The following is a 23,083-nucleotide window of genomic DNA, read 5'->3' on the forward strand; positions in this document are numbered from 1 at the left end:
CAAGTTGATGTTTCTCCTCTTCCCGTAGGATTTCCCCAAGACCAATTTCAGCAGCGTCTATTTCCTCTCCTCCAAGGGGTTAATCGAGAATTATTACGTCCTCGCTGTTCTGCTCTTTCTGGCCCTCATTTTGCAAAGGACCTTTCTGCAAGCCTCCTATTATGTTACCATAGAGACCGGCATTAACCTGCGAGGTGCCTTACTGGTAATGTATTCCCTACGAAATTATAGGGATTCCGCTATTTGTCGGGGGAAATTTGCCGATAATATGGAATTATTTATGGTTATTACGTGTAAATATAGGTAGGGAATCTCATTCTGTTCTATAAATATGTTACCAGTCAGTATCTAATATACTGTCTAATATAGGCCAAAGTGCTGTAATTATAAAGGAAATGTTATTTGCCTAAATGAGGGAATGTATTTCCTTGTACCCGTGTGACTGTCTCTGCTTCCTTTGACACAGGGGAGTTTATTTCCTGGTACCCGTGTGACTGTCTCTGCTTCCTTTGCACGGGGGAGTGTATTTCCTGGTACCCGTGTGACTGTCTCTGCTCCCTTTGCACGGGGGAGTGTATTTCCCGGTACCCGTGTGACTGTCTCTGCTTCCTTTGCACGGGGGAGTGTATTTTCTGTTACCCGTGTGACTGTCTCTGCTTCCTTTGCACGGGGGAGTGTATTTCCTGGTACCCATGTGACTGTCTCTACTTCCTTTGCACGGGGGAGTGTATTTCCCGGTACCCGTGTGACTGTCTCTGCTTCCTTTGCACGGGGGAGTGTATTTCCCGGTACCCGTGTGACTGTCTCTGCTTCCTTTGTACGGGGGAGTGTATTTCCTGGTACCCGTGTGACTGTCTCTGCTCCCTTTGCACGGGGGAGTGTATTTCCCGGTACCCGTGTGACTGTCTCTGCTTCCTTTGCACGGGGGAGTGTATTTCCCGGTACCCATGTGACTGTCTCTGCTTCCTGTGCACGGGGGAGTGTATTTCCCGGTACCCATGTGACTGTCTCTGTTTCCTTTGCACGGGGGAGTGTATTTCCCGGTACCCATGTGACTGTCTCTGCTTCCTTTGCACGGGGGAGTGTATTTCCTGGTACCCGTGTGACTCTCTCTGCTTCCTTTGCACGGGGAAGTGTATTTCCTGGTACCCGTGTGACTGTCTCAGCTTCCTTTGCACGGGGGAGTGTATTTCCTGGTACCCTTGTGACTGTCTCTGCTTCCTTTGCACGGGGGAGTGTTTTTTCTGGTACCCGTGTGACAGTCTCTGCTTCCTTTGCACGGGGGAGTGTATTTCCTGGTACCCGTGTGACTCTCTCTGCTTCCTTTGCACAGGGGAGTGTATTTCCTGGTACCCTTGTGACTGTCTCTGCTTCCTTTGCACGGGGGAGTGTATTTCCTGGTACCCGTGTGACTGTCTCTGCTTCCTTTGCACGGGGGAGTGTATTTCCCGGTACCCTTGTGACTGTCTCTGCTTCCTTTGCACGGGGGAGTGTATTTCCTGGTACCCATGTGACTGTCTCTGCTCCCTTTGCACGGGGGAGTGTATTTCCCGGTACCCGTGTGACTGTCTCAGCTTCCTTTGCACGGGGGAGTGTTTTTTCTAGTACCCGTGTGACAGTCTCTGCTTCCTTTGCACGGGGGAGTGTATTTCCTGGTACCCGTGTGACTATCTCTGCTTCCTTTGCACGGGGGAGTGTATTTCCCGGTACCCTTGTGACTGTCTCTGCTTCCTTTGCATGGGGGGAGTGTATTTCCTGAATGGCTGGTTTACAATTACAGCACTGCTGCTTGGCAGAACCTTTGAAAGTGAAATGAACTGGGGTTATTATGTAATGATTCGATGCCATTAATATGCCACAGATGAGACATGTCTAATGTTGGGCACTTTTTTGCAGTCTATGATCTATAACAAGATATTGAGGCTCTCAACGTCCAACATGTCCATGGGAGAGATGACCTTGGGGCAGATAAATAATCTGGTTGCCATAGAAACCAACCAGTTGATGTGGTTCTTATTCCTTTGCCCTAATCTCTGGGCAATGCCAATTCAGGTAGGGAATGAGTGTGTAAGTACAAGTAACATTAAACAGTGGAGCAAAACTGCTGCTTATGTTTTATGCTGAGTTGATACATTGCTAATTCGAGTACAACTGATTACCGCCGGGGTATAAAAGGCTCAAATACTAAAACAAGACAGTTTGGTCATTTTGTTGCATTTTATTCTCACCTATAACGATCCTAAAAATCATTCATCCGCTCTTCCATTTCTCTCCCAATGGTTTAGAGATCAGAGTTTGCTTCATGACAAACTTTTTTGTTCAAGAATTCAGTGAGCTCCAAGGCAATCGAATCCAGTTCTCTCCCGAGGGAGGGAGATTTTTCTGGGCAAAATGTCGACAAATCATATTAGTTTCTAAATATATTGAAAACTATATTGTGGATTCATTAAGGAACCAGTCATTTGGAAGGTTTCTATTGAGAAATATAGGCTTAAACTTGACTTTTATCTCTTACCAAGTTTTAGTTCCCATTCAAGTAGAGCTCGGCCTTTACATGTCTGTGCATTTACCCTCAGCTCTACTGTGTTCAGCCATGTCCTATTTCTTATCCAGTAAACCCCTACCCATTGTATTAAATGGAGCCTTAGCCAATGACTATTGAGGCTTAGTTAGAAAGCTCCTACATTCAGGAGACTTCTTAGAGTTTGAGTGATTGTCTCTTTTTCAGATTATAATGGGTGTGATCCTCCTGCACAAACTGGTCGGCGTCAGTGCCCTGGTTGGCGCGGCTGTCATTGTTCTGCTGGCCCCCATGCAGTATTTCATTGCCACAAAACTTGCCGAGGTTCAGAAGAACACATTGGTGAGTCCAATCTGCTCACCAGCCAGTTCGTATACTTCAGACTTTAAGTTATGTGGCTTTTGTATTGCGAATTTGAGGGATATGTTGCCTTTGTGAGATCATGAGGTTCAAAGCTTCCCCACCAGCTGTAACTGTTAGACCCCCTCACTATTTATTTTCTATTTACAACCCTCCTTCTCAGAGACCCTGAGCTCACTTTAACCCCTGTAGTGTCTAGCTACTAACTGCAGATGGGCCCAGGTAAACTCTAACACCAGTAATGTCGTGGAATGTATAAGTTATAAAGGGCAAGCCCTGCTAAATGGACCTACCTATGTGCTTTGTTTCCTTGATTGGCCTGTTGGGAACTTATGGGCTTCATTGGTTTATAAGCCCCCCAGACCAAGTAAAGTGGGGCAGACTGTGGGTGGAGCACAAACACTGATCTCCTCAGCATCTAAAAATTGCCACTGACAATTATGCTCCACTGGCAAGTAGACTATGCTACACAGGGTCGGACTGGGGGGTGAAGGGCCCAACGGGGCTCCTGCCGGGGCCCAATCAGGCCCTGATGCTACAGGATCCTTATTCTATACCCCTGCTTTATTGCCTTGTATGAGTTTTGTGTGTCTTGTAGAATATTAAATCTTCACCAAGGCTGTGGGGCCCTAAATAAAACTTTGCTCCAGGGTGAACTAACCCTACTGCCCTACTACTGCCCTATATACATGAAGGTCGTGGTTGTGAAGTCCTCAGCTACAATGGGGTCTCAATGAGGTCTTTAACTTCCTGTGCTGGGTGGCCCCTGACATTGTAACCTTCTATCTTCAAGGACTACTCCACGGAGCGTTTGAAGAAGACCAATGAGATCCTGAAGGGGATCAAGCTCCTCAAGCTCTACGCCTGGGAGAACATCTTCTGCAACAGCGTCGAGGAGACCCGAATAAAGGAACTGAAGAGCCTCAAGACCTTCGCCCTCCACACGTCCCTCTCCAGTACAGAACAAATAACGGCTTTATATTTGATACTTAGATTAAGGGGTGCATGTCCCCCTGAGAAATAGGGCTCCCACATACCCAACCTTGGTAGACCCGTGTAAATGGGAACTGCTATACCCAGGATTCCCAGCTGTCTGAAGAGTAGCAAAGAGATTTAATTGGTTTAACAGTTTTCTGAATGTCAATGATTTGCCATGCAGTTTAGGTCTCTAGTGATGAAAGGGTTAAACACCCTCCTTTAGCTGTTGCCCCCCCACAACTGAGGGGCTTATGTATTTACAAGCAGAGAAGTGATGGGCAAACAGACATATATACATTTTTTAAGTGTATAAGCGCCTAATTTAACCCCCTCTTCTCTGGCCGCTCTAGTTAACCCCTTCAGAGCCTCATATCCATGTGTTTTTTTTTTCTTTTCAGTCTTCATGAATGCGGCCATTCCCATTGCGGCGGTGCTCGCGGTAAGATCACTTTTTTCATCTCGAATCTATTTTCAAATAGAGTAGGTCCCGGCCAAACGGAATCCGAATCCTAATTAGCATAAATTAGCATATGCTAATTAGCATTCGGAAAGGGTTAAATGGTCAGGGGAAAAAAATTATAGTCCAGAGGGGGGAAGAATAGAATTTTACCATGGAATTGTTTTCCGTAGACATTCGTGACTCATGCGTACGTAAGCTCCTCCCACCTAACGCCGGCCAATGCGTTTGCGTCGCTCTCCTTGTTCCACATCCTGGTGACGCCGCTCTTCCTGCTCTCCACGGTGGTCAGATTCGCAGTAAAGGCGCTTGTGAGGTAAGTAAACTAAGGATATCCACTTATATTTCATGATACATTGCCCTAATTGGTCTTTTTACCAGTAGAAAATGCCCATTGGCCAAGGTGGGATTAGTGGGGGACACTCATTGGTGATTTCCTTTCCAATCAGTCATGTGGCCCTCGGCCGGACTCATTTAATCATGGGGGTTCTGGTTGCACAAGGGGTTGGTCTGATTGGTGGGCCACAGAGTGAGGTCTTCTGAGGGAAGTCCATTATTGATTGGTCAATGTAGCAGTGGGTGTGGCTACCATAGCTGCCAGGGTTCTGATGGCCCCTTGGCCCCAGGATATGAAGAAAAAAAGGAACCTGTGCTCTCAATGGGAATACAGCATTGCATTCTGGGGGAAATATCTCCAATTGGCTTTATAGTCCAACCTCTTTCTCTCAGACCCAAGTGGAGGCCCAATGCTAACTAGTTGGCTTTCAGAAATTTCCAGACAGTACAAATTAACCCATATGGGGTCATTTATATTGGAATTTGTTTGTTTTTTTTCCCCCCCCACCAGTGTCCAGAAGCTGAACGAGTTCTTCACCAGTGATGAGATCAGGGAAGACGGATTCAGGAATGGAGAGACCACCCTGCCCTTCGAATCTTGCAGAAAACACCCTGGAATTGTGAGTTCCTGGCTGTAAATTGCTCAGTCTGGGTGATTTTTGGGCACACCCACAGGGCACCATGGCCACGCCCTCTACTGTCCCAGTCACACCCCCTTGATCATCGCCCACTGTGGAAATAAATACAGTTAACTCAATGAAAATCCAGGAGGGCTGACTGGCCTGTGAGTCTCCTGCTAGAGCCCGTTCCATGTATCTATTGCAAGTGATCTAAAAAGGCCCTTTTTTCCCCCACTGGTCCCCTGGAGCCAACTCTTCTAGACCTAGAGTTTATGGGGTATCTCTACTTAACCCCAGAGAAAGATAGGGATGGGCTATGGGGGGGCTATAAATCATTAGTCCTTAACAAATATAAGAGACCTGGGGGCCCACTTAGGATTGGTAGGTGCTGTGCCGGGCCCTAAATAACATGTATCCCCTGGTTGCACCTACTTGCCCTTATCTATACTGGGGACACCCAAGTAATGGGCGAGTGAACCCCCCCTTGGGGCCCCTTTCCATGATCTTTACCGACAGCCATCTTTGTTTTTGTATTTCCCAGCATTCCAGAGCCTTTAACAGGAAACAGCCCCTGAGGTACCAAATGGATAAATACGACCAGGCTCCCAAGAGACAGGTCCGAACGTCGGACACGGAAGATGCGGCGCTGAAGGTTTGAATTCGCCGACTTACCTGTGTTTTTGTTAAGCCCCTCCCATGGGTGTCAGGTTCAGCTGGGCGGGGTTATGTATGATTTCAGGGGTGGAATAAGTCTGCCCCTTTAAGAGGAGGGATTATGACTAATGGTGGAAGGGAAATTCCTTAGGGATGATAATGGGGGGTATAAAAGGGGTGAGTTGTACCCTCGGCTCAGGGGGTGCCCATCAGGACTCACTAATAACGTCTCTTTGTATCTACCTGGGGGTAGGTGTGCGGCGGCTTTTTCTCTTGGGGCACCGGATTGGCCACGTTGGCCAACATAGACATCCAAATACCTACAGGTAAGTCTTTCCCTCCAACACAACATTATTTGCCCCAGATGCCTCCACCCTGACTGGGTTTCCTCTCTAATTAAGGGGAACTAACGATGATTGTGGGGCAAGTCGGCTGCGGCAAGTCCTCCCTACTGCTGGCGATACTGGGGGAGATGCAGACGCTGGAAGGGCGAGTGGTTTGGAACAAGTAAGTTGCACTGAGTGGGGTATTAAGGCAGGGAGGGGGCAGTTGCATTATGTACATTCCTTTATATTACCCCCTATCAATTTCTGCACTCATGGGGGGGGTAAAGTACCCCCTACTGTAAATGATAAGGATATTAGCAGTCACTGAGGGGTTCTGTGCCCCCCATATAAAGGCACAAGGCTACAGGCTGAGTTATACAGGGAACTCTGAGTATCACTCATGTATTATAAGGGATACTGTACCCCCTACTGTAAATGATAAGGATATTAGCAGTCACTGAGGGGTTCTGTGCCCCCCATATAAAGGCACAAGGCTGCAGGCTGAGTTATACAGGGAACTCTGAGTATCACTCATGTATTATAAGGGATAATGTACCCCCTACTGTAACTGATAAGGATATTAGCAGTCACTGAGGGGTTCTGTGCCCATATAAAGGCACAAGGCTGCAGGCTGAGTTATACAGGGAACTCTGAGTATCACTCATGTATTATAAGGGATAATGTACCCCCTACTGTAAATGATAAGGATATTAGCAGTCACTGAGGGGTTCTGTGCCCCCCATATAAAGGCACAAGGCTGCAGGCTGAGTTATACAGGGAACTCTGAGTATCACTCATGTATTATAAGGGATAATGTACCCCCTACTGTAAATGATAAGGATATTAGCAGGCACTGAGGGGTTCTGTGCCCCCCATATAAAGGCACAAGGCTGCAGGCTGAGTTATACAGGGAACTCTGAGTATCACTCATGTATTATAAGGGATAATGTACCCCCTACTGTAAATGATAAGGATATTAGCAGTCACTGAGGGGTTCTGTGCCCCCCATATAAAGGCACAAGGCTGCAGGCTGAGTTATACAGGGAACTCTGAGTATCACTCATGTATTATAAGGGATAATGTACCCCCTACTGTAAATGATAAGGATATTAGCAGTCACTGAGGGGTTCTGTGCCCCCCATATAAAGGCACAAGGCTGCAGGCTGAGTTATACAGGGAACTCTGAGTATCACTCATGTATTATAAGGGATAATGTACCCCCTACTGTAACTGATAAGGATATTAGCAGTCACTGAGGGGTTCTGTGCCCCCCATATAAAGGCACAAGGCTGCAGGCTGAGTTATACAGGTAACTCTGAGTATCACTCATGTATTATAAGGGATAATGTACCCCCTACTGTAAATGATAAGGATATTAGCAGTCACTGAGGGGTTCTGTGCCCATATAAAGGCACAAGGCTGCAGGCTGAGTTATACAGGGAACTCTGAGTATCACTCATGTATTATAAGGGATAATGCACCCCCTACTGTAAATGATAAGGATATTAGCAGTCACTGAGGGGTTCTGTGCCCCCCATATAAAGGCACAAGGCTGCAGGCTGAGTTATACAGGGAACTCTGAGTATCACTCATGTATTATAAGGGATAATGTACCCCCTACTGTAAATGATAAGGATATTAGCAGTCACTGAGGGGTTCTGTGCCCCCCATATAAAGGCACAAGGCTGCAGGCTGAGTTATACAGGGAACTCTGAGTATCACTCATGTATTATAAGGGATAATGTACCCCCTACTGTAAATGATAAGGATATTAGCAGTCACTGAGGGTGTGAGTTATTACACCCAGTGGGAATAGGGGCACATTATAAGGAAGATTACAGAAACCATTGAGTTTATCCTCACCTTCCGGTACCTCTGAGCTGGGCCGGGAGTCACCCTGTTCTGTTTAGTGCTGGTTCGGTGCTGGTTCCGTGCTGGTTCCGAGCTGGTTCCGTGCTGGTTCCGAGCTGGTTCCGTGCTGGTTCCGAGCTGACCTGTTAGACGTTTCAGTTGAACCAGACACAATGACATCTCACTGCCCCTTACAGACTGGCCGATGGGGAGAGCAGTACAGACGGACAATTAAGGTAACGATGTTGATAACGAATCATTGCCCTTTTTGTTGCATTGAACTTATAACGATTACTTACATCCCATTGGCCATTGCTGCCCAACCAATAATCTGTCTGATACCGAACTCTCCGGGAGCCATAATGTATAACATTATCATTATTGTCCTATGACATCATTTTGTCCTGTTTTCATTGGACACATTCCGAGGCGGAGTCTTAGTGGGGGGGCAGTTGGTGGGGCGATTGCCTTAAGCTGGACATACACTGAAAGTTCTGCTCGTATTCCCAATATGCCGACCCTGAGGTGGGAAATATCAGGTCAATCCAATCGTTTGGCCTTAGAGCTAACAATCGCATCATCATTGCTGCACAAACGAGAATATCTGCCCAATTTGTAGCCAGGTGTCGGCCAGGTAGGCCCATTGGAATGCCCCATAAAAGGGCAGATAAGCTGCTGACTTGGATTTGATAAGCCCAATGGGCAGCTAAATTCTGCCCCTGGGTGGCCACCTTTACTTGCCCTTGGGCCAGTGATCAGATGAGACATGGGGGGGGTCAGTAGTGGGGTCAGTAGTGGGGTCAGTAGTGGGGTCAGTAGTGGGGTCAGTAGTGGGGTCAGTAGTGGGGTCAGTAGTGGGGTCAGTTGTAGGGTCAGTAGTGGGGTCAGTAGTAGGGTCAGTAGTGGGGTCAGTAGTGGGGTCAGTAGTGGGGTCAGTAGTGGGGTCAGTAGTGGGGTCAGTAGTGGGGTCAGTAGTAGGGTCAGTAGTGGGGTCAGTAGTAGGGTCAGTAGTGGGGTCAGTAGTAGGGGTCAGTAGTGGGGTCAGTAGTGGGGTCAGTAGTGGGGTCAGTAGTGGGGTCAGTAGTAGGGTCAGTAGTGGGGTCAGTAGTGGGGTCAGTAGTAGGGTCAGTAGTGGGGTCAGTAGTGGGGTCAGTAGTAGGGTCAGTAGTAGGGTCAGTAGTGGGGTCAGTAGTAGGGTCAGTAGTAGGGTCAGTAGTGGGGTCAGTAGTGGGGTCAGTAGTAGGGTCAGTAGTAGGGTCAGTAGTGGGGTCAGTAGTGGGGTCAGTAGTGGGGTCAGTAGTAGGGTCAGTAGTGGGGTCAGTAGTGGGGTCAGTAGTGGGGTCAGTAGTGGGGTCAGTAGTGGGGTCAGTAGTGGGGTCAGTAGTAGGGTCAGTAGTAGGGTCAGTAGTGGGGTCAGTAGTGGGGTCAGTAGTGGGGTCAGTAGTGGGGTCAGTAGTGGGGTCAGTAGTAGGGTCAGTAGTGGGGTCAGTAGTGGGGTCAGTAGTAGGGTCAGTAGTGGGGTCAGTAGTGGGGTCAGTAGTGGGGTCAGTAGTGGGGTCAGTAGTGCCCGGCCTATACACAAGGAAGTGCAACTGGAAATGAGAAGGTTCAGCTTATCCTTAAACAATACTTTGCCCCTACACATCTGCCCCTAAACCAACTGCCCTGCCCCACTGGGCTCTCACCCCCCCCCCCCCCCCATACGCAGAATTCCCCCTACAGCCCATTTGTTCTACTGGTTCCCTACATCTTCCTCTCTCAGATCATATGGAACTTACTTTGCCTTTATCCATCTTTTCATATTTACCCCTGGATACTCCCATGCCACCCTTTCATGCCCCCCCAACAGTAGCCATCCCTTTGTGCCAATGTGCCAGTAGCCAAGCTCTCATCCCTTTGTGCCAATGTGCCAGTAGCCAAGCTCTCATCCCTTTGTGCCAATGTGCCAGTAGCCAAGCTCTCATCCCTTTGTGCCAATGTGCCAGTAGCCGAGCTCTCATCCCTTTGTGCCAATGTGCCAGTAGCCGAGCTCTCATCCCTTTGTGCCAATGTGCCAGTAGCCAAGCTCTCATCCCTTTGTGCCAATGTGCCAGTAGCCAAGCTCTCATCCCTTTGTGCCAATGTGCCAGTAGCCAAGCTCTCATCCCTTTGTGCCAATGTGCCAGTAGCCAAGCTCTCATCCCTTTGTGCCAATGTGCCAGTAGCCAAGCTCTCATCCCTTTGTGCCAATGTGCCAGTAGCCGAGCTCTCATCCCTTTGTGCCAATGTGCCAGTAGCCGAGCTCTCATCCCTTTGTGCCAATGTGTCAGTAGCCGAGCTCTCATCCCTTTGTGCCAATGTGCCAGTAGCCGAGCTCTCATCCCTTTGTGCCAATGTGCCAGTAGCCAAGCTCTCATCCCTTTGTGCCAATGTGCCAGTAGCCAAGCTCTCATCCCTTTGTGCCAATGTGCCAGTAGCCAAGCTCTCAATGCTTTGTGCCAATGTGCCAGTAGCCAAGCTCTCAATGCTTTGTGCCAATGTGCCAGTAGCCAAGCTCTCAATGCTTTGTGCCAATGTGCCAGTAGCCAAGCTCTTAATGCTTTGTGCCAATGTGCCAGTAGCCAAGCTCTCAATGCTTTGTGCCAATGTGCCAGTAGCCAAGCTCTCAATGCTTTGTGCCAATGTGCCAGTAGCCAAGCTCTCAATGCTTTGTGCCAATGTGCCAGTAGCCAAGCTCTCAATGCTTTGTGCCAATGTGCCAGTAGCCAAGCTCTCATTGCTTCCTGGTCTATCTGTTCCCTTCTGTAGATTTGGCTCCCAGAGACGGGCCCCGGGCAGTAGGTGAGCTCTCTTGGTTTGATAAGTTGCCATTAATTCCTCCCCCTGCGGCCACTAACCGCTTCCCCACTTGCCCCACTTGCCCCAACCCTAACGCTTACGTTGGAATTATGGGAATTTATGGAGGAAAAGAAGCCATTTGTGTCCAAATATTGGACTTTTCACTCAACCCTCTAGGGACCAATGAGAAGACTGCTTGCTGCTATTGGCTACTGCTGTTACCGCATTATTCCAATTATTTCCACCCAACCCCGTAACTATGGCAACAGCGACATGGTGGTGCCCCCTCCATCTCCATCTTTATTACCCCAAAGGTGCTTTTTTGTAATTACAATTTCCACCTTTTCAACACTGAACCTTCTTTGCCGACTTGCAGTGCAAATGGCTGGGATTCTGCCTGTGGATCCGAGAGAAGGTACCGTTGCCCCGTGTGACCCATTTGCTTTCTGTGCCGCTAACGCCTCTCACTGTCTGTTGTGCTGTGATATTTACCCCTAACTGTGGGGGGTGTCCGCCACTCTTCCAATGGCGCCGGTCCGATTGGAAGGTAATTGCCCCCCCCGTGTCCGTGATCTGTACGGAGATTCCTCTTGTGGCGCTGTCTGTTACCAAATAGACATCCAAGAACATGAAGGAAGTTTCCCTTTAGCACTTCCTGTCCCAAAGAGCGCAAGAGGAGCTGATATCACTAATTACCTGCCCACTGAGAAGCCCCTGACAATGAGCTGATCAAAGGCTGGATTCGGGAATTACTTTGCGTTGAACCCACTTTTTAGGATTTTGACTTCAAACTAATGTTTTTGTTATCCTCTATTCTTTCCTAATTCCCACAGGTCTCTCCTTCGTTCTTCATTCTCCTGCTGCTCTATGGGGGGTGGGGGGCTCTCCATAACGAGACCTTGCGGCCCCCCCTGCTGTGTGTTATGAGTAGTGCTATAGACATAGAAATCTGCCCAACAGAACAATAATGATCCACAGCTCAGGGTTTCCACTAGGGTTGGACTGGGCTGGTGGGGCGCCAGGAAAAACCCCGGTGGGCCCCGTGGCCCCTGCTAACCCAGGCCTGATCCCACCCATCAATAACTGGGGTGCAGACCATCGGGGTGGCGGGGGAAGGGGTGTGTTGCAGCTCTGGACTGGGGTGGAGGGCCCCCAGGTGGCAGCCCCGGTGGGCCCCGGGCACCCCAGTCCAACACTGGGTACCAATTCCTCCTGTATATTTCTAATATATCTAATATATTTTGTTTGGGTAACTGGCACCGCCAGTGGGGGCTTATTGTGGGGGCCCCAAAGCTTCACTAAACTATTTGGTAGATGACTGGGCCTGGCTACCTCTACCTCCACCACTGGTTTTGCCATTATAGTAACGGTGCCCTGCAATTGGACGGGGGTTATTGAGTCGATGTCACATGACTTATTCTTCCCGCGTTACTTTATAGCAAGAACAGACACTCGGTGGCCTACGCAGGACAGAAACCGTGGCTCCTAAATGCCACTTTAGAAGAGAACATCACCTTCGGGAGTCCTTTCAACAAGCAAAGGTGACTCACTTACTAAGTGGCTACTGCTCCTCGGGGGCGGGGCTGAACAAATAGCTTAATGTTATTTCAGGGGTGGGATTATTGCAGTTGCTTGGAGCCATGTACCCAGATATCTGAGCAATGCCCGTCGGGCACACCCATAGTCTCCCAATTAAATCTATCACATTCTGATGGGCTGTCTCTCCTGAAGGTACAAAGCTGTCACGGACGCCTGCTCCCTCCAACCTGATATCGACCTGTTGCCATTTGGAGACCAAACTGAGATTGGAGAGAGGGTAATTTCAAATCAATTTATGTTTTGGGGGTTATTTCCCAGGGTAGGACCCACCTATAGCTAATTAGGGTATTAGAATGTTCTCAGGGCCGGACCAACCTGTAGCCAATCAGAGCATTAGAACATTCCCAGGGCCAGACCAGCCTGTAGCCAATCAGAGCATTAGAACATTATCAGGGCCAGACCAACCTGGAGCCAATCAGAGCATTAGAACATTCCCAGGGCCAGACCAACCTGTAGCCAATCAGAGCATTAGAACATTCCCAGGACCAGACCAACCTATAGCCAATCAGAGCATTAGAACATTCCCAGGGCCAGACCAACCTGTAGCCAATCAGAGCATTAGAACATTCCCAGGGCCAGACCTATCTGTAGCCAATCACAGCATTAGAACATTCCCAGGGCCAGACCAACCTGTAGCCAATCAGAGCATTAGAACATTCCCAGGGCCAGACCAACCTGTAGCCAATCAGAGCATTAGCACAGCATGGATTGGTTAGTATTGTAACATACTGTTACACAGTTGCAGTTTCCCGTATCGGGGGGGGGGGGGGGGATACCAGTGACACAGGGGTCTGTATGTCGGACCCCCTTTGAGATGATTTTACAAAAAACCCAATACCAATTATAAGAGAAATAAGAAATGGGCCGGTTCTGAGAATGTTTCTCACAGTCAGAAACTTGTTACTTTGTTGCACAAAAAGAGCCTAAAGGGGAAGATGTTTGGGTTCCGTTCTATCAGCTGTTTGTTCCGCGCCGGCACCTGCCAAGGTTCCCTTCCCGTTATTTTGTCTGAGACGCAGATTGTTTCCTCCTCAGGGAATTAACCTCAGCGGGGGCCAACGGCAGCGCATCTGTGTAGCCCGGGCCCTCTATCAGAACACCAACATCGTCTTTCTGGTAAGAACCCCCATTCCTTTCATTGTGTTCCTGGTAAGAACCCCCATTCCTTTCATTGTATTCCTGGTAATAACCCCCATTCCTTTCATTATGTTCCTGGTAAGAACCCCCATTCCTTTCATTGTGTTCCTGGTAAGAACCCCCATTCCTTTCATTGTGTTCCTGGTAAGAACCCCCATTCCTTTCATTGTATTCCTGGTAAGAACCCCCATTCCTTTCATTATGTTCCTGGTAAGAACCCCCATTCCTTTCATTGTGTTCCTGGTAAGAACCCCCATTCCTTTCATTGTATTCCTGGTAAGAACCCCCATTCCTTTCATTATGTTCCTGGTAAGAACCCCCATTCCTTTCATTGTGTTCCTGGTAAGAACCCCCATTCCTTTCATTGTGTTCCTGGTAAGAACCCCCATTCCTTTCATTGTATTCCTGGTAAGAACCCCCATTCCTTTCATTATGTTCCTGGTAAGAACCCCCATTCCTTTCATTGTGTTCCTGGTAAGAACCCCCATTCCTTTCATTGTATTCCTGGTAAGAACCCCCATTCCTTTCATTCTGTTCCTGGTAAGAACCCCCATTCCTTTCATTGTATTCCTGGTAAGAACCCCCATTCCTTTCATTGTATTCCTGGTAAGAACCCCCATTCCTTTCATTGTGTTCCTGGTAAGAACCCCCATTCCTTTCATTGTGTTCCTGGTAAGAACCCCCATTCCTTTCATTGTGTTCCTGGTAAGAACCCCCATTCCTTTCATTGTGTTCCTGGTAAGAACCCCCATTCCTTTCATTGTGTTCCTGGTAAGAACCCCCATTCCTTTCATTGTATTCCTGGTAAGAACCCCCATTCCTTTCATTGTGTTCCTGGTAAGAACCCCCATTCCTTTCATTGTGTTCCTGGTAAGAACCCCCATTCCTTTCATTGTATTCCTGGTAAGAACCCCCATTCCTTTCATTCTGTTCCTGGTAAGAACCCCCATTCCTTTCATTGTATTCCTGGTAAGAACCCCCATTCCTTTCATTGTATTCCTGGTAAGAACCCCCATTCCTTTCATTGTGTTCCTGGTAAGAATCCCCATTCCTTTCATTGTGTTCCTGGTAAGAACCCCCATTCCTTTCATTGTGTTCCTGGTAAGAACCCCCATTCCTTTCATTGTATTCCTGGTAAGAACCCCCATTCCTTTCATTGTGTTCCTGGTAAGAACCCCCATTCCTTTCATTGTGTTCCTGGTAAGAACCCCCATTCCTTTCATTGTATTCCTGGTAAGAACCCCCATTCCTTTCATTGTGTTCCTGGTAAGAACCCCCATTCCTTTCATTGTGTTCCTGGTAAAAAAAAAAAACATTCCTTTCATTGTGTTCCTGGTAAGAACCCCCATTCCTTTTATTGTGTTCCTGGTAAGAACCCCCATTACTTTCATTGTATTCCTGGTAAGAACCCCCATCCTTTCATTGTGTTCCTGGTAAGAACCCCAATTCCTTTCATTGTGTTCCTGGTAAGAACCCCCATTCCTTTCATTGTATTCCTGGTAAGAACCCCCATTCCTTTCATTGTGTTCCTGGTAAGAATCCCCATTCCTTTCATTGTGTTCCTGGTAAGAACCCCCATTCCTTTCATTGTATTCCTGGTAAGAACCCCCATTCCTTTCATTGTGTTCCTGGTAAGAACCCCAATTCCTTTCATTGTGTTCCTGGTAAAAACCCCCATTCCTTTTATTGTGTTCCTGGTAAGAACCCCCATTACTTTTATTGTGTTCCTGGTAAGAACCCCCATTCCTTTTATTGTGTTCCTGGTAAGAACCCCCATTCCTTTAATTGTGTTCCTGGTAAGAACCCCCATTCCTTTCATTGTGTTCCTGGTAAGAACCCCCATTCCTTTTATTGTGTTCCTGGTAAGAACCCTCATTCTTTTCATTGTGTTCCTGGTAAAAAAAAACCCCATTCCTTTCATTGTGTTCCTGGTAAGAACCCCAATTCCTTTTATTATGTTCCTGGTAAGAACCCCCATTCCTTTCATTGCGTTCCTGGTAAGAACCCCCATTCCTTTCATTGTATTCCTGGTAAGAACCCCCATTCCTTTCATTGTGTTCCTGGTAAAAACCCCATTCCTTTCATTGTGTTCCTGGTAAAAAAAAAACCCCATTCCTTTTGTGTTCCTGGTAAAAAACGCCATTCCTTTCATTGTGTTCCTAGTATAAAAAAACCCCATTCCTTTCATTGTGTTCCTGGTAAGAACCCCCATTCCTTTCATTGTGTTCTGACCCCCATTCCTTTCATTGTATTCCTGGTAAGAACCCCCATTCCTTTCATTGTGTTCCTGGTAAGAACCCCCATTCCTTTCATTGTGTTCCTGGTAAGAACCCCCATTCCTTTCTTTGTATTCCTGGTAAGAACCCCCATTCCTTTTATTGTGTTCCTGGTAAGAACCCCCATTCCTTTCATTGTATTCCTGGTAAGAACCCCCATTCCTTTCATTGTGTTCCTGGTAAGAACCCCCATTCCTTTCATTGTGTTCCTGGTAAGAACCCCCATTCCTTTCTTTGTATTCCTGGTAAGAACCCCCATTCCTTTTATTGTGTTCCTGGTAAGAACCCCCATTCCTTTCATTGTGTTTTTGGCAAGAACCCCCATTCCTTTCATTGTATTCCTGGTAAGAACCCCCATTCCTTCCATTTTGTTCCTTGTAAGAACCCCCATTCCTTTTTATTATGTTCCTGGTAAGAACCCCCATTCCTTTCCTTGTGTTCCTGGTAAGAACCCCCATTCCTTTCCTTGTGTTCCTGGTAAGAACCCCCATTCCTTTTTATTATGTTCCTGGTAAGAACCCCCATTCCTTTCATTGTGTTCCTGGTAAGAACCCCCATTTCTTTCATTGTGTTCCTGGTAAGAACCCCCATTCCTTTCATTGTGTTCCTGGTAAGAACCCCCATTCCTTTCTTTGTATTCCTGGTAAGAACCCCCATTCCTTTTATTGTGTTCCTGGTAAGAACCCCCATTCCTTTCATTGTATTCCTGGTAAGAACCCCCATTCCTTTCATTGTGTTCCTGGTAAGAACCCCCATTCCTTTCATTGTGTTCCTGGTAAGAACCCCCATTCCTTTCTTTGTATTCCTGGTAAGAACCCCCATTCCTTTTATTGTGTTCCTGGTAAGAACCCCCATTCCTTTCTTTGTATTCCTGGTAAGAACCCCCATTCCTTTCTTTGTATTCCTGGTAAGAACCCCCATTCCTTCCATTTTGTTCCTTGTAAGAACCCCCATTCCTTTTTATTATGTTCCTGGTAAGAACCCCCATTCCTTTCCTTGTGTTCCTGGTAAGAACCCCCATTCCTTTCCTTGTGTTCCTGGTAAGAACCCCCATTTCTTTCATTGTGTTCCTGGTAAGAACCCCCATTCGTTTTATTATGTTCCTGGTAAGAACCCCCATTCCTTTCATTGTGTTTTTGGCAAGAACCCCCATTCCTTTCATTATATTCCTGGTAAGAACCCCCATTCCTTCCATTTTGTTCCTTGTAAGAACCCCCATTCCTTTTTATTATGTTCCTGGTAAGAACCCCCATTCCTTTCCTTGTGTTCCTGGTAAGAACCCCCATTCCTTTCCTTGTGTTCCTGGTAAGAACCCCCATTCCTTTTTATTATGTTCCTGGTAAGAACCCCCATTCCTTTCATTGTGTTCCTGGTAAGAGCCCCCATTCGTTTTATTATGTTCCTGGTAAGAACCCCCATTCCTTTTATTATGTTCCTGGTAAGAACCCCCATTCCTTTCATTGTGTTCCCGGTAAAAACCCCCATTCCTTTCATTGTGTTCCTGGTAAGAACCCCCATTCCTTTCATTGTGTTCCTGGTAAAAAAAACCATTCCTTTCATTGTGTTCCTGGTAAGAACCCCAATTCCTTTTATTATGTTCCTGGTAAGAACCCCCATTCCTTCCATTGTGTTCCTGGTAAGAACCCCCATTCCTTTTATTGTGTTCCTGGTAAGAACCCCCATTCCTTTTATTGTGTTCCTGGTAAAAAAAAACCCATTCCTTTCATTGTGTTCCTGGTAAGAACCCCCATTCCTTTTATTGTGTTCCTGGTAAGAACCCCCATTACTTTTATTGTGTTCCTGGTAAGAACCCCCATTCCTTTCATTGTGTTCCTGGTAAGAACCCCCATTCCTTTTATTGTGTTCCTGGTAAGAACCCCCATTCCTTTCATTGTGTTCCAACCCCCATTCCTTTCATTGTGTAAGAACCCTAATTCCTTTTATTATGTTCCTGGTAAGAACCCCCATTCCTTTCATTGTATTTCTGGTAAGAACCCCCATTCCTTTCATTGTGTTCCTGGTAAGAACCCCAATTCATTTTATTATGTTCCTGGTAAGAACCCCCATTCCTTTTATTGTGTTCCTGGTAAGAACCCCAATTCCTTTTATTGTGTTCCTGGTTAGAACCCCAATTCCTTTTATTGTGTTCCTGGTAAGAACCCCCATTCCTTTTATTGTGTTCCTGGTAAGAACCCCCATTCCTTTTATTGTGTTCCAGGTAAGAACCCCCATTCCTTTCATTGTGTTCCTGATAAGAACCCCCATTCCTTTCATTGTGTTCCTGGTAAGAACCCCCATTCCTTTTATTATGTTCCTGGTAAGAACCCCCCATTCCTTTCATTGTGTTCCTGGTAAGAACCCCCATTCCTTTCAATGTGTTCCAACCCCCATTCCTTTCATTGTGTTCCTGGTAAGAACCCCCATTCCTTTCATTGTGTTCCTGGTAAGAACCCCCATTCCTTTCATTGTGTTCTGACCCCCATTCCTTTCATTGTGTTCCTGGTAAGAACCCCCATTCCTTTTATTATGTTCCTGGTAAGAACCCCCATTCCTTTTATTGTGTTCCTGGTAAGAACCCCCATTCCTTTCATTGTGTTCCTGGTAAGAACCCCCATTCCTTTCATTGTATTCCTGGTAAGAACCCCCATTCCTTTCATTGTGTTCCTGGTAAGAACCCCAATTCATTTTATTATGTTCCTGGTAAGAACCCCCATTCCTTTCATTGTGTTCCTGGTAAGAACCCCCATTCCTTTCATTGTATTCCTGGTAAGAACCCCCATTCCTTTTATTGTGTTCCTGGTAAGAACCCCAATTCCTTTTATTGTGTTCCTGGTAAGAACCCCCATTCCTTTTATTGTGTTCCAGGTAAGAACCCCCATTCCTTTTATTGTGTTCCTGGTAAGAACCCCCATTCCTTTTATTGTGTTCCAGGTAAGAACCCCCATTCCTTTCATTGTGTTCCTGATAAGAACCCCCATTCCTTTCATTGTGTTCCTGGTAAGAACCCCCATTCCTTTTATTATGTTCCTGGTAAGAACCCCCATTCCTTTCATTGTGTTCCTGGTAAGAACCCCCATTCCTTTCAATGTGTTCCAACCCCCATTCCTTTCATTGTGTTCCTGGTAAGAACCCCCATTCCTTTCATTGTGTTCCTGGTAAGAACCCCCATTCCTTTCATTGTGTTCTGACCCCCATTCCTTTCATTGTGTTCCTGGTAAGAACCCCCATTCCTTTTATTGTGTTCCTGGTAAGAACCCCCATTCCTTTTATTGTGTTCCTGGTAAGAACCCCCATTCCTTTCATTGTGTTCCTGGTAAGAACCCCCATTCCTTTTTATTATGTTCCTGGTAAGAACCCCCATTCCTTTCCTTGTTTTCCTGGTAAGAACCCCCATTCCTTTCATTGTGTTCCTGATAAGAACCCCCATTCCTTTCATTGTGTTCCTGGTAAGAACCCCCATTCCTTTCATTGTGTTCCTGGTAAGAACCCCCATTCCTTTTATTATGTTCCTGGTAAGAACCCCCATTCCTTTCATTGTGTTCCTGGTAAGAACCCCCATTCCTTTCATTGTATTCCAACCCCCATTCCTTTCATTGTGTTCCTGGTAAGAACCCCCATTCCTTTTTATTATGTTCCTGGTAAGAACCCCCATTCCTTTCCTTGTGTTCCTGGTAAGAACCCCCATTCCTTTCCTTGTGTTCCTGGTAAGAACCCCCATTCCTTTTTATTATGTTCCTGGTAAGAACCCCCATTCCTTTCCTTGTGTTCCTGGTAAGAACCCCCATTCCTTTTTATTATGTTCCTGGTAAGAACCCCCATTCCTTTCATTGTGTTCCTGGTAAGAACCCCCATTCCTTTCCTTGTGTTCCTGGTAAGAACCCCCATTCCTTTCATTGTGTTCCTGGTAAGAACCCCCATTCCTTTCGTTGTATTCCTGGTAAGAACCCCCATTCCTTTTATTGTGTTCCTGGTAAGAACCCCCATTCCTTTCATTGTATTCCTGGTAAGAACCCCCATTCCTTTCATTGTGTTTTTGGCAAGAACCCCCATTCCTTTCATTGTGTTTTTGGCAAGAACCTCCATTCCTTCCATTTTGTTCCTGGTAAGAACCCCCATTCCTTTTATTGTGTTCCTGGTAAAAACCCCCATTCCTTTCATTGTATTCCTGGTAAGAACCCCCATTCCTTTCATTGTGTTTTTGGCAAGAACCCCCATTCCTTTTTATTATGTTCCTGGTAAGAACCCCCATTCCTTTCCTTGTTTTCCTGGTAAGAACCCCCATTCCTTTTATTGTGTTCCTGGTAAGAACCCCCATTCCTTTCCTTGTTTTCCTGGTAAGAACCCCCATTCCTTTTATTATGTTCCTGGTAAGAACCCCCATTCCTTTCATTGTGTTCCTGGTAAGAACCCCCATTCCTTTCATTGTGTTCCTGGTAAGAACCCCCATTCCTTTCCTTGTTTTCCTGGTAAGAACCCCCATTCCTTTTATTATGTTCCTGGTAAGAACCCCCATTCCTTTCATTGTGTTCCTGGTAAGAACCCCCATTCCTTTCATTGTGTTCCTGGTAAGAACCCCCATTCCTTTTTATTATGTTCCTGGTAAGAACCCCCATTCCTTTCCTTGTTTTCCTGGTAAGAACCCCCATTCCTTTTATTGTGTTCCTGGTAAGAACCCCCATTCCTTTCATTGTGTTCCTGATAAGAACCCCCATTCCTTTCATTGTGTTCCTGGTAAGAACCCCCATTCCTTTCCTTGTTTTCCTGGTAAGAACCCCCATTCCTTTTATTATGTTCCTGGTAAGAACCCCCATTCCTTTCATTGTGTTCCTGGTAAGAACCCCCATTCCTTTCATTGTATTCCAACCCCCATTCCTTTCATTGTGTTCCTGGTAAGAACCCCCATTCCTTTTTATTATGTTCCTGGTAAGAACCCCCATTCCTTTCCTTGTGTTCCTGGTAAGAACCCCCATTCCTTTCCTTGTGTTCCTGGTAAGAACCCCCATTCCTTTTTATTATGTTCCTGGTAAGAACCCCCATTCCTTTCATTGTGTTCCTGGTAAGAACCCCCATTCCTTTCCTTGTGTTCCTGGTAAGAACCCCCATTCCTTTCATTGTGTTCCTGGTAAGAACCCCCATTCCTTTCCTTGTGTTCCTGGTAAGAACCCCCATTCCTTTCCTTGTGTTCCTGGTAAGAACCCCCATTCCTTTTATTATGTTCCTGGTAAGAACCCCATTCCTTTCATTGTGTTCCTGGTAAGAACCCCCATTCCTTTCCTTGTGTTCCTGGTAAGAACCCCCATTCCTTTCATTGTGTTCCTGGTAAGAACCCCCATTCCTTTCCTTGTGTTCCTGGTAAGAACCCCCATTCCTTTCCTTGTGTTCCTGGTAAGAACCCCCATTCCTTTTTATTATGTTCCTGGTAAGAACCCCCATTCCTTTCATTGTGTTCCTGGTAAGAACCCCCATTCCTTTCCTTGTGTTCCTGGTAAGAACCCCCATTCCTTTCATTGTGTTCCTGGTAAGAACCCCCATTCCTTTCGTTGTATTCCTGGTAAGAACCCCCATTCCTTTTATTGTGTTCCTGGTAAGAACCCCCATTCCTTTCATTGTATTCCTGGTAAGAACCCCCATTCCTTTCATTGTGTTTTTGGCAAGAACCCCCATTCCTTTCATTGTGTTTTTGGCAAGAACCCCCATTCCTTCCATTTTGTTCCTGGTAAGAACCCCCATTCCTTTTATTGTGTTCCTGGTAAAAACCCCCATTCCTTTCATTGTATTCCTGGTAAGAACCCCCATTCCTTTCATTGTGTTTTTGGCAAGAACCCCCATTCCTTTCATTGTGTTCCTGGTAAGAACCCCCATTCCTTTCATTGTGTTTTTGGCAAAACCCCCATTCCTTTCATTGTTTTCCTGGTAAGAACCCCCATTCCTTTTAGTGTGTTTTTGGCAAGAACCCCCATTTCTTTATACTTTTATTCCCCTAAAAAGGGGGCTTACCCGGGTCAGTACCACATGATATAGTTATATATTATGGTTGGGCAGGGCTTTAGGTTCCCTCGCTAATAGACTCCCCCAATGTCCTGTGTCACCCCCCCCCCCCACTGGGGATCCTGCTCTTCTCACACAGGGGACAAGGAAATGGCCAATTATCCCCCAGCTGGGTGGGGGCTGCGTGGGAATATTCTCTGCTTATGTGGGAAGTTATTAAAGAGCTGGGGGTCCGGCACAAACACCCCCCCCCATGTGTCCGCCAGCAAAGTGACTGACACTGGTGGGGGGGGGTTGTGATTGTGTCCCTTGCAGTTCATGTTTAACCCTTTAGCAGCTGATCAGAGAGGGGCAACCTAGTGTGGGGCTGGAATGTGACGGGGTCATTAGGGGGGTGCAACTATTTTTTACCCATGGTGCCGCACTTTCCCTACTGATTCCGGGGTCACTGCCGCCATTCTCTAGGGGTCTCTGCCCCAGTTGCACCCGGTTGGGCGCCATTGCGCTTGGGCTTTGACACAAATCAGGAGGAATTTGCATTTCAGAGTTTGGGGGGGTAGCGCTGATTCTGGGGGCACGTTCAGAACCTCCCTGTTTGTGTCGCCCCAGGACGACCCGTTTTCTGCCCTCGATATTCATCTGAGCGACCACCTCATGCAGGAAGGGATCCTGAAGTTCCTCAGAGAAGATAAACGGACCGTGGTGCTGGTCACCCATAAACTGCAGTATCTGCCCCACGCAGACTGGGTAAGGTGCCACCCTCACCCCGTCACATTCCCAGTAGCCCCTACCCAGTGAGCTTACACTCTAATGTCCCTATCCCATTGCCATCAGCCCCTGCCCCAGTGAGCTTACAATCTAAGGCCCCTATCCCATTCCCATCAGCCCCTGCCCCAGTGAGCTTACAATCTAAGGTCCCTATCCCATTCCCATCAGCCCCTGCCCCAGTGAGCTTACACTCTAATATCCCTATCCCATTCCCATCAGCCCCTGCCCCAGTGAGCTTACACTCTAATGTCCCTATCCCATTCCCATCAGTCCCTGCCCCAGTGAGCTTACACTCTAATGTCCCTATCCCATTCCCATCAGCCCCTGCCCCAGTGAGCTTACAATCTATGGTCCCTATCCCATTCCCATCAGCTCCTGCCCCAGTGAGCTTACAC

The 23,083-nt window shown here is 47.0% G+C and overlaps 1 protein-coding gene across 8 annotated transcripts in view; it reads left to right on the top strand.

Moving 5' to 3' along the window:
* abcc9 (ATP binding cassette subfamily C member 9) overlaps positions 1–23,083 on the top strand; it is a 75,743-nt gene that overhangs the window by 24,765 nt on the left and 27,895 nt on the right. For 4 of the 8 annotated variants that reach the window (XM_031898429.1, XM_031898431.1, XM_031898428.1 and 1 more), the window contains exons 8-23: positions 29–205; positions 1,897–2,052; positions 2,729–2,863; positions 3,675–3,837; positions 4,258–4,298; positions 4,490–4,632; positions 5,164–5,272; positions 5,814–5,924; positions 6,180–6,252; positions 6,328–6,433; positions 10,891–10,923; positions 11,297–11,335; positions 12,360–12,461; positions 12,652–12,736; positions 13,555–13,635; positions 22,530–22,667. In XM_031898429.1, the coding sequence (XP_031754289.1) occupies positions 29–205; positions 1,897–2,052; positions 2,729–2,863; positions 3,675–3,837; positions 4,258–4,298; positions 4,490–4,632; positions 5,164–5,272; positions 5,814–5,924; positions 6,180–6,252; positions 6,328–6,433; positions 10,891–10,923; positions 11,297–11,335; positions 12,360–12,461; positions 12,652–12,736; positions 13,555–13,635; positions 22,530–22,667 (1,692 nt within the window). The remainder of the gene's footprint in view (positions 1–28; positions 206–1,896; positions 2,053–2,728; positions 2,864–3,674; positions 3,838–4,257; positions 4,299–4,489; positions 4,633–5,163; positions 5,273–5,813; positions 5,925–6,179; positions 6,253–6,327; positions 6,434–10,890; positions 10,924–11,296; positions 11,336–12,359; positions 12,462–12,651; positions 12,737–13,554; positions 13,636–22,529; positions 22,668–23,083) is intronic. The other 4 variants (XM_031898435.1, XM_031898434.1, XM_031898433.1 and 1 more) reach the window with 3 other exon arrangements.

This window comes from Xenopus tropicalis, chromosome 3, assembly GCF_000004195.4.
Source record: "Xenopus tropicalis strain Nigerian chromosome 3, UCB_Xtro_10.0, whole genome shotgun sequence".
Lineage (NCBI taxonomy): Eukaryota > Metazoa > Chordata > Amphibia > Anura > Pipidae > Xenopus > Xenopus tropicalis.